Source organism: Lucilia cuprina, chromosome 6 (assembly GCF_022045245.1).
Source record: "Lucilia cuprina isolate Lc7/37 chromosome 6, ASM2204524v1, whole genome shotgun sequence".
NCBI classification, from domain to species: Eukaryota; Metazoa; Arthropoda; class Insecta; order Diptera; family Calliphoridae; genus Lucilia; species Lucilia cuprina.
The window spans coordinates 59,441,712-59,453,882 of record NC_060954.1 but is presented as its reverse complement, the minus strand read 5'-3'; the positions used below and the strand labels follow the sequence as shown (position 1 = coordinate 59,453,882).

General features: G+C 25.7%; 1 protein-coding gene across 1 annotated transcript in view; it reads left to right on the top strand.

The window, feature by feature from the left end:
- Window positions 1-11,869, top strand: part of LOC111688269 (tubulointerstitial nephritis antigen-like) — a 14,730-nt gene extending 2,861 nt beyond the window's left edge. The window contains exons 2-6 of the mRNA XM_046955247.1: window positions 9,644-9,870; window positions 9,930-10,385; window positions 10,447-10,630; window positions 11,272-11,617; window positions 11,682-11,869. Of these exons, the coding sequence (XP_046811203.1) occupies window positions 9,705-9,870; window positions 9,930-10,385; window positions 10,447-10,630; window positions 11,272-11,617; window positions 11,682-11,822 (1,293 nt within the window). The 5' untranslated portion in view covers window positions 9,644-9,704 and the 3' untranslated portion in view covers window positions 11,823-11,869. The remainder of the gene's footprint in view (window positions 1-9,643; window positions 9,871-9,929; window positions 10,386-10,446; window positions 10,631-11,271; window positions 11,618-11,681) is intronic.
- The last annotated feature ends 302 nt before the right edge of the window (window positions 11,870-12,171 follow it).

Below are 12,171 nucleotides of genomic sequence, written 5' to 3'. Positions count from 1 at the left end.
GCGATAAATATTTATTTGTAACTCAAGTGAACTAATCGAATAGTTTTTATGACCAAACCCATGCACCAAAATAAGATTTAAAACTATGTTCAAATATGTTTGAACAAAAAGCTTTTAGTACTAAACATACTTTACCTTAAAAACTTTATAAAGATTAATTTAAAATTAAAAATATTTTAAAGAAAATAATTTAAAACGAAAAATTTTATATTTAAAAACTTTTAGTACTAACAATTTTATGGAAAAAATTGCTTTAGTACTAAAAATATTTTAAACAAATTAATAATTGTACTAAAATCTTAAAATTTCAAAAAAAAAATAATTTAGTACAAAACTTTTTTAAGAAAATTTGTGTACTAAATACTTTCAGAAGAAAAACTTAGACAAAATTTAAAAAAAAATTAAAACCCTGAGACCAATTTAGAAGTTTCTAAAGGACTGATCATTGCGAATCCGACTGTGATCTCAGATATTACCAATTGCATCTGAGATTAGAGATATCGTGTACTGAAATTTGAGAAAACATAATTTTTGGCACTTTTTGAGACGTTATAACAGCACTAAGACAACTATATTTGTAAAATTGTGTTCAAATAAAGGCTTAAAATCTGATATGGATTTTTTTCTTTTTCGGGATATCTATATTCACCTATAACATCTCAAAAAAACACAAAAATCTTCTTTTTTATAAAATTTCAGAACAAGACATCTCAAATCCCAGATGTGATGGAATAATTCCAAAACTAGATTAAGTGATACTGAGTCCTTTAGAAAAGTATACATTTTCTTTTAGCTTTAACATAAAGGCTTAACATCTGACATGGTTTCTTTCTTCTACGAGATATCAATCTTTGCCTAAAACATCTCAAAAAAGCACAAAAATCTTCTTTTTTATAAAATTTCAGAACAAGACATCTCAGATGATGGAGTAATTCTAAAGCTAGATTCAGCAGGACTTAGTCCTTTAGAAAAGTACACATTTTCTATAAAAATGAAAGGAAATTTATTGAAAATTTTTTATAAAAAAATTTATCAAAAATTTTTTATAAAAAAAATTACCAAAAATTTGTTATAAAAAATTACCAAAAATTTGTTATAAAATCATCAGAAATTTTCTATAAAAAGAAAATTGTATTGTAAAACTTCTACAAAAAGAACATCTTTTCAAAATTCTTCAATATTTTATTAAAAATGTTTCTATAAAATGATAATCTTATAGAAAAGTGTTCCATAAAAACAAAATTTTATTGAAAATTTTCTCAGCCTTAAAAATTTGTCGACCTGTGTAATTGTTGTGTTGTCATTTTCTTGATTTTAAATTTTTCGAAAATAACATTTAACAGGATCATAAAATTATAACAATAATTAAAAAAAAAAACATCTCAAAAATAAAAAAAAATAATTTATTACTTAACATAAATAAAATTTGTCTTGTCAAACTCTCACCTCTCTTAACAGTCAGGTAAAATATAAAAAAGTTTATTGACTTGTAAGAATAAAAAACACAAAAAGTTATAAAACCAACATTAGATCACTAAATAACAGTAATTATATATGAACCCCATGACACCCTCATGGGTTAATGACTGACCAATCTGACTAACCATGTTATTGTTCTGCCAATATTGTTTATTTCGTATAATTTTATTTATTTATACTTGTGTGTGTGTGAATTTATTTATTTGTTCTTAAGATGATGAACAATTTAACAAATATATATTTATTATAATAAATTTAAGTAGACAAGAAGGAAAGAAAAATAATTTATATTTTTATATATGTAGTGGTTTGTTTTTCATTGTTTTATTAAGATGTTTTGTTGTTGTTTTTTTTAGTTTTTGGGAAAAGAATAGGAAAAAGCATACAACACCTGTGTATATGCCAAGAGAAAAAAGGCAAAAAAAAGAAAAATCTTCTGATCTTCATAATGAAGTTGTTGAATTTTGTTTTCATTAACAATGTATTCGGGGGGAGGGCAGTGGGTGTATGTGTTAATATGTGAATGTATAAATTTTGTTTTAAAATGTTTGCTACTAACTACGTAGTTTGCTTAGTAATGGGGTGAAAGTATAAATAAACAAAATAATAGTGATCCAACATTTTTTTTGTATATTTATTGCTAATCTTTTTGTTATTGTTGTTGTAATTTGTTAAACAAATACTTACGTTTTAAGATTATTATGATTGGCAAGGAATTTCAAGGTGTTTTAAATGATTTTATCTGACATTTAAGGTACTTAAAATTTTGACACTTTGGGGTCATTTATTATTTCATTATTTAGTATTTTTTATTGATTTTAATTTTTAAATGTTCTAAATATTTGCAATTGTCATTTAATAGATATATTTAAAAAAAATAAAAGTGGGCCAAAATTTAAAAAAATATAAACAAAACTTATTGAAATTTTTTTGATAAAAAGAAAATTTTCTTTAAATAAGAAAAAAAACCTATAAACCAAAATTTTACTGAAACTTTTTTTTACAAAACATTTGTTTTATGGGAAATTTTCTTTAGAAAACAAAAAAAAAAATATTTTCAATATTTCAATCAATATTAAGCTTAAAAAGCAATTTTTGTTAAAAATTTTGTACAAACACTAAATATTAATGAAAATTATCTATAAATATTAAATTTTAATAAAATTTTTCTATAAAAACTAAACTTTTGTAAAAATTTTATATAAAAACTAAATCTTAAAGAAAATTTTCTCTAAAAACAAATCATTTTAAAAAATTATCCATAAAAACTAAATTAACAATAAAATTTTTTATAAAAAAGGAATTTTAAAGAAATTTTTTTCTATTGGAAATTTTATCGAAAATTTTCTATAAAAAAAGATTTTACAGAACAATTTTTTATAAAAGGAAGATATTCTATAAAAGAAAATTGTCTATATAAAGAGAATTTTACCGAAATTTTTTTAAAAAAAATGTTTTTCTATCAAACGAAATATATATTTTTTTTAAATTTAAAAAAAAGAAAATTTTATCGAAAACTTTTTTATAAAAAATAAAATTTATCGAAATTTTCTTTGTAACAAAATAGTTTAATCGAAAATTTTCTATAAAAAGAATATTTTATCGAAAATTTTCTATAAAAAGAATAGTTTATCAAAAAGTTTCTTTTAAAATAATATTTTATCAAAAAGTTTATATTAAAATAATATTTTATCGAAAAGTTTCTACAGAAAGAATATTTTATCGAAAAGTTTCTATAAAAAGAATATTTTATCGAAAATATTCTATAAAAAGAATATTTTATCGAAAAGCTTCTGTAAAAATAATATTTTATCAAAAAGTTTCTATAAAAAGAATATTTTATCGAAAAGTTTCTATAAAAAGAATATTTTATCGAAAATTTTCTATAAAAAGAATATTTTATCGAAAATTTTCTATAAAAAGAGTATTTTATAGAATATTTTCTATTAAACGAATATTTTATAGATCATTTTCTATTAAACGAATATTTTATGGAACATTTTCTATAAAAAGAATATTTTATCGAAAATTTTCTATAAAAAGAATATTTTATCGAAAATTTTCTATAAAAAGAATATTTTATCGAAAATTTTCTATAAAAAGAATATTTTATCGAAAATTTTCTATAAAAAGAATATTTTATCGAAAATTTTCTATAAAAAGAATATTTTATCGAAAATTTTCTATAAAAAGAATATTTTATCGAAAATTTTCTATAAAAAGAATATTTTATCGAAAATTTTCTATAAAAAGAATATTTTATCGAAAATTTTCTATAAAAAGAATATTCTATCGAAAATTTTCTATAAAAAGAATATTTTATCGAAAATTTTCTATAAAAAGAATATTTTATCGAAAATTTTCTATAAAAAGAATATTTTATCGAAAATTTTCTATAAAAAGAATATTTTATCGAAAAGTTTCTATAAAAAAATTTTCTATAGAAAGAATAATTTTCTATAAAACGAATATTTTATCGATAATTTTTTTTAAATAATATTTTATCTAAAAGTTTCTTAAACAGAATATTTTATCAGAAATGTTCAATAAAAGGAAAGTGTTATCGAAAATGTTCTATAAAAAGAAATTGTCATCGAAAATATTCTTAAAAAAGAAATTGTTATCGAAAATTTTCTATAAAAAGCAAATGTTATCAACAATTTTCTATCAAAAAGAAGAAAAATATTAAAAATTTTCTATAAAAAGAATATTTTATCGAAAATTTATTAAAAATTTTAAATTTTCTTAAAATTTTTCTATAAAAAGAAACTTTTATGGTAAATTTTTGTTTGCAAAATAAAATATTTAAATTTTTTTATAGAAATTTTATGGAAAATTGTATATAAAAAGGTAAATTTCTTTAACATGAATATTGAATTGAAATTTTGAAAACTTATCCTGCAAATTAGATGTAAATTAATGAGCAGACCTAAGTTTCAAAGGACCTTTATAATCGTATGAAATATTTCGTAAATATATAAATTAACAAGAAAAATATCTAATTTGCAAAATAGAATTATTAAAATTATTAGCTTTATAATAGCAAAACTTTGTTCGTCAATGGACTGGTCATTGCTTTAGAATTCTACAAAAAAAAAAAACAACCAATTTATAAATTAACAAATAAAATGTTAAATAAATTAAAATTAGTCACACTCAATTACAAGATAAGAATACAAAATAACTAAAGCAAAAAATGACTAAATTAAAACAAATTAATAACCAAACCCCGAAAAAAAACCAAAACAGAAAACATCATGTAAATATTAATATTTACAAAGTATTTCAGTATTTGTTTAAGTATAATTAAAACAAAATCATTTCGAACCGGTTCAATTAATACCACAGCATGTAAATCAAATTGTTTATAAACAATTTAATCTAAACTCACACACAGCAAACAAATTGCAAAGAAGTGTTAAGCTTAGTTAGTTAGATTATTTCAAGGTCTTTCTCTTTCTATTCGTATTACCAAATAAGACTTCCTAGTTGGGGGGAGGGAGAAAACATAAAAATGTTCAAAAGCAGAACGGGTCCTACAACCAAATGTCATCACAAATGATTTGTTTACATTTTATACAAAAACATTGTCTCTCAAATCAAAATACTACAAATTTGCATTAATTAAGAAAATCTGGAAAAAACTAAAGATAAACAACTTTTAAACTAAATGTATAACTAAGCAGTAGATTGATAGTAGAAGTTTTCTTATCTAAACTTTGTATCGTCCTCTTTTTTTCTTAACAAATTTTAAAGTGATGACAACACTACCCACCGAGAGAGGGACGGACAGACAGTCTGATTGCCAATTGATGTTGTCACTGATTACCGACTGGTTTTGCTTTGGTTTTTTATTTACCCCCAAAACTTGTTATTGATTTAAGATTTATCTTATTGATCAAATCAAGAAAATGTTTTTTTGTTTTGTTTGTTTGTATCTTTGTTTTAGAATTTTATGTCTTTCTTTTTATTATTGTTTTGGATTATTTTTTTATTTATGTTAAATTTTATTCCCCAATTAATTTTTTTTTATTCACCGAAAAAAGATTAAATTATAGAAAGTGGTTATATAGGTGCTTGAAAGGGGAAGAGGGAGTTTATTGAATCATATTTTTAAACATTTTTAAAAATAGAATTTGTATCATAATTTAAAGCATTTGCATTATTACTAAACAATCGGTATAAACAAATTTAAACAACAAATACTATAATTAATTAATTTCTTAAATTGTTTTTAATTTTTTGTCTATAAAAATTTCTTAATATTATTTATTTAATATCTTGTTTACAGTAATTCACTGAAATTAGGTGCAAAAATATTTTGTTTGTATTAATAATATTCAGAAAGAATTTCTGGTTAGGGTTTGCTATTCTATTGATTAAATACTATTCTATAAACTAGATTACAGACTAGACTACAGAATATCCTAAACCAAATTATACTATAGACAATAAAGGTGAATATAGAATTGATTACAGCTAGAATATAGACTAGACTATAGACTAGACTATAGACTAGACTATAGACTAGACTATAGACTAGACTATAGACTAGACTATAGACTAGACTATAGACTAGACTATAGACTAGACTATAGACTAGACTATAGACTAGACTATAGACTAGACTATAGACTAGACTATAGACTAGACTATAGACTAGACTATAGACAAGACTATATACTAGACTATAGACTAGACTATAGACTAGACTATAGACTAGACTATACACTAGACTATAGACTTAACTGTAGACTAAACCAAAGACTAATATTCCGGAATGTAGACTAAGTAGACTATATAATAGCCTATAGATTAGACTATTGACTAAACAAAATGAACTAGGCATTTGTTAAGTCTATTGACTATAGCATAGCCTGGAATGTAGACCATAGTATGGACTAGACTCTAACCTAGACTGCAGTCTGATATTTATCTCTTCTTTATTCTAGATTTTCAATTAGACTATAGAATAGTTTAAATTTCAAATTAAAAAAAATCCTCCTCCATTCCCAAAAATTGTAAATGTTCGCCTTAACGAAAACCCTTAACCAATACCCAAACGTGTAGACAACTATAAACCAGATCTTTTGTGGTTAAAATTTCTATAAGATAATGTTGTGGTTATTGATATAATTATTATATATTCATACAATTGTTCTGTATTTTGTTGTGATTTTTATTACTGTTTAATTGTTATTGCAATTATTATTTATTATTATTATTATTATTGTTATTATTAATTTTCATTATGAATTTTAAAATAGTTCTCTAGTAAGGCAGACAATTTGAAATAATATTTGAAGTATATAATACTGAGATAAATTTAAAATGACGCAAAGACTGTAAAAAAATAAACAAGAAAATTTAATTGTTTAAATAAAAATATGAAATATAGCCATAATAAACAAAATCCAGTGTGATTTGCTGTAAGAATTAAATTTTTCAATTGCTATTGTAACAAATACTGATAATCTTAAAATGCCAATAAAATTCGTTATTAGAATAAATTATTTTTAACTGTGCTTACACGATATTTTGAGACAACCGAAGTGGTTTAATTTTAGGAAGTTTTTTTAATTCTGAAATGAAACACCTTTTCAAAATGCTATCAATCTTTTATCACTTTTTTTGTAAGAGAAGGTGATAAATCTAATAAAATAGTTTTACACCTCAATCATTCAAATCGCATCTTATCTCAAAATCTTTTCTGTTTATTTACGTCAATACCTTTCAACTTTTCTTGAACTAACTGTACGTCATTGGTGGTCAAAATAGCCAAACTAACTGTTATTTATTACTGTATAAATTATGCAAATTTAAATAAATTAATCGTTTATAATCTTGATCAATTAACTGATAAAAGTTGTTTTGTATTGCTTTAAGCTTTAAAGCAAATAAAATTAATTTCTTTTCAATTTTAAATTTATTTTTTTCTTTTTGTGCAAAAAATTAAAACAGCAAATAAAAAAGAGCACAGTTACCTTTTTTAACAGTTGTTAAATGTTTTAGTTAAAAAAAAAACATATCAAAATTTGCATAAACCTGATAAGAATTTTATACCAATAAAAACGTTGCTGTTAAACCGTACTCTATGACATTACTTTTTCCTAAGAGGGAAGTAAAAAGTTTTGAATTTTTGATAAACCTTTCTATTATTGAAATAAATTGCACTTCGACGTCAATGTGTGAAATAATACACCATTTACGAAGAAGTTTAGGAAACTGGAATAGGAAACGAGAATACAGGCTGGAATGTAGGCTAGACTATAGGCTTGATTATAGAATAGACTTTATTAGACTAGACTATAGAATAGACTTTAGACTAGACTATAAACTAGACTATAGACTATACTATAGACTAGACTATAGACTAGACTATAGACTAGACTATAGACTAGACTATAGACTAAACTATAGACTAGACTATAGACTAGACTATAGACTAGACTATAGACTAGACTATAGACTAGACTATAGACTAGACTATAGACTAGACTATAGACTAGACTATAGACTATCTAGAATTTATACTGGCTGCAAGACTAGGCACTGTAGTTTAAACAATATGTGAACTAGACTATATAAAATTGGAAATGGTGTAGTTCCTTTTAAATAACTGCTTGTGTTAGTACTCCCACTTCGATTTAAATTACATTTTAGTTTTTTGCTCATTAGTGTAAGTTTACGCAAAAATTTTTATTTTGCTATATTTGTTGTTGGCGTTCTGATTATGTTATTGTTTTTATTTAACATTTTCTAATGAAGAAGTTGTTGTTGTAATAGCTGATATTACAAAGTTTTTAATTACATTTGCAGAAGCACAGCAATAGCTAAACGTAAACCAACAAATCATCGAGACATTATTAAATTGTGATACAACTAAATAAACACAGCACATAATAAAAAAAATTGTATATTTATGTTTTAATACAAAATGTACATTTAGAAAAAAAGCAGAGATAGAATTTAACAGAGTTAAAAACCGCTGACATGTCTTAAAAATTGTCTGTTGTTTTTACTATTTTTTTTTTAAATTTGCTTTTTGTATTTCTGTTTTTTGTGTGTTTGAAATGACAGGCATAACAAAAACATAATATATATTTTTGTAGAGGTGGAATGTATGTTAATATAACCCGGAATCATATGTGTATGTAATATTTTGAAAATTTATTTTATTGTATTTTTTAAAAAAGCGCGAATAAAAAAAGCAATTGAAATTTAAATATTTTGTGGTTTGTGGTTTTAGAAAAAAATCCGTGTTTTTTTTGTAAGTGTGAGCGTTTTTTTGAATAAAAAAAAACAATTTAAAAATGACTAAATTTTTTGTAATTTGGACTAGTGTAACCTTTTGCATGAATACATAAAAAAGCAATTGGTTAATGAACTGACAAAGTTGTCAAAAAAAAAAAACAACAAGAAAAAAATTTGCAAAATTAATCAAAAGGGGATAAAACATGTTAATTGATATTGTTACACCAGATAACAGAAATTACATTTTAATAGAATAAAATATAAGAAGCTTAGAACTAGTCACGTGACAGGTGTTTTGGAACTAACATTTAAGTCTAGAGGAGATTATAATGAAAACCATTTTTGCTGAAAATAACTTAATTTTACTAAAATTTTTATGTTTTAGTATAGAACTGAAAATTGCAAATTTGTGATTTCATTTTTTTTGTTCACCTTAATGTTTTATTTAAATTATAAATTAATAAATATTGATTGCAAGTGGGTGCATATTAGTGCCAAAGCATCTTTGCAAAATAAATAATATTGCACATAAATAAATATCTATTGAAAACAATTAAACAGCTACAACATCATTGCCATAGAAGTAGAGCAAGCAGAATTAACAAAAAAAAACGGAAAACAACTACAAATTGATATAAGAGTCGCTATCTTATCGAGATGCTGATGGTTTTTGAACATAAATAATTGTTAGAAAAATTCAAACCCACCTAAACTTGCAACAACAACTACCAACCAACCACCCAAGGCAACTAAAGACAACTTATCAAATTCATCGTTAATTTGAAATAGTTAATAGCTTTTACTTGTTATTTTCTTTAGAGAGCATTTAAATGCTATATAATTCTTTTTTTCCCAAAAACTATTTTTATCATATCAATTATGTTTTGTTTTCTTTTTTTCTCAATTTTAGTTGTCTTAACAAAGAGTAATTGTTAGAGGATTGTGTTTTCCCCCCTTTCCCCTCTATAAAAATGGTCAAAAGACACATGATGTTATTGGCCGCCTGCCTGCTGGGCTTAGTGGCCTTTGGCTCCACATTTGATCACACATTGAAATTTGATTATCCTGGACCCTACTGTGAGAAAATCAACAGTTGCTGTGATAGCAGACACGACAGTTGTTCAGTGCCCATTGCTAGTAAGTTTTGAAATTATTACTCTCAAACAACTTAAATTAATACAATTACTTTCCTTTAGATACTCTCTGCTACTGTGATGAATTCTGTGATCGTAGTGTAGCCGGTGATTGCTGTCCCGATTATCGTTCTTTCTGTAAAAGTGAACCCGATCCAATTGTTAGCTGTTTACACAATGGTGTTTACTTTAATAAATTTAATACCACCCGCGATAACTGTAATGAATGCCGTTGCTTAGAGGGCGGTCGTGTTGTGTGTGATACCGATTTGTGTCTTACCGATGATGCTTTGATTCATAACATTAACTCTATACACAATTTGGGTTGGTCTGCTCGCAAATACAGCGAGTGGTGGGGCCGTAAATACTCGGAAGGTTTAGTCAAACGTTTGGGTACCAAAGAACCCACTTTCCGTGTCAAGGCTATGACTCGTTTGCACAATAAGGCCGATGGTTTACCCAAAAACTTCAATTCTATTGACAAGTGGTCTGAGTACATTTCTGACGTTCCCGATCAAGGTAGAGTATAAGGGTATTTAATTCTCCTCGATGTTATTTATTAAGATTTGTTTTTTAACAGGTTGGTGCGGTTCCTCTTGGGTTCTTTCTACCACTTCTGTGGCCTCCGATCGTTATGCTATTCAAAGCCAAGGCAAGGAAGTTGTACAATTGTCTCCACAAAATATTTTGTCCTGCACCCGCAAACAACAGGGTTGTGATGGCGGTCATTTGGATGCTGCCTGGCGTTATCTTCACAAACAAGGGTAAGTTTAATTGTTAAAGAACTAAAGAAACACTGAACTAGAACTGAACTAGAACGGAACTAGAACTGAACTAGAACTGAACTAAAACTGAACCAGAACTGAACTAGAACTGAACTAGAACTGAACTAGAACTGAACTAGAACTGAACTAGAACTGAACTAGAACTGAACTAGAACTGAACTAGAACTGAACTAGAACTGAACTAGAACTGAACTAGAACTGAACTAGAACTGAACAAGAACTGAACTAGAACTGAACTAGAAATGAACTAGAACTGAACTAGAACTGAACTAGAACTGAACTAGAACTGAACTAGAACTGAACTAGAACTGAACTAGAACTGAACTAGAACTGAACTAGAACTGAACTAGAACTGAACTAGAAATGACTAGAACTGAACTAGAACTGAACTAGAACTGAACTAGAACTGAACTAGAACTGAACTAGAACTGAACTAGAACTGAACTAGAACTGAATTAGAACTGAACTAGAACTGAACTAGAACTGAACTAGAACTGAACTGAACTAGAACTAGAACTGAACTAGAATTGAACTGAAGTAAACATTCGGTTTTTTTAGTAGTTAATAAATATTTACTGATCACTTCTAATAGACTACCATATATTCTTTATCATCTTCAGTGTTCTTGACGAAAACTGTTATCCCTATGTTGGACATCGTGACACCTGCAAAGTTCATCACAGAATGCGTTCACTCTCGGCTAATGGCTGCAGACCTGTACAAGGAGTTGATCGTGATGAGTTATATACCGTGGGTCCAGCATACTCGATTAAAAATGAAACAGATATAATGGCAGAAATTTATCATTCTGGTCCCGTTCAAGCTACCATGCGTGTATACAGAGATTTCTTCTCTTATTCGGGTGGTGTATATAGTCACAGTGCTGCCAGTCGTGGTGCTCCCAGAGGTTTCCATTCCGTTAAGTTGGTAGGCTGGGGTGAGGAGCATGATGGTGTTAAATACTGGGTAAGTAAAAAATCTTATGAATTTTTGTGGAACTTAGACTCATTGTATGGTTTTCTTTTTAAAGATTGCTGCCAACTCCTGGGGACCTTGGTGGGGTGAACATGGTTACTTCCGCATTTTGCGCGGTAGCAATGAATGTGATATTGAAGGCTATGTTTTGGCTGCCTGGCCCAATGTTTACAACTATTATGCTACTAAAAATTAAGTATAATTTCTTGCTTTTTTAATTTTAAATATAAAACAAAAACAAAACACCGATGACAAAGAGACCTCAACCAAAACAAAGCAAATCTCGTTAAAATACTAAAAATTATACATTAAAATGATAATGAAAAGAAAATTAGTTGAAGCAACTTTAATTTCCATAATTTTAATGCAGTTCTCTTGATTTATTTAAAAATAAACACACAAACGAATCTTAGTTTTTTGTTAAGTATATATTATTATAAACATTATTTTTATTATTAAATATTAATTATCTATTATTTAAATAAGTTTTTAGTTTAATGTCTATTTTTCGAATTTGAAATTAGCTGAGCAACAACTGTGTATTT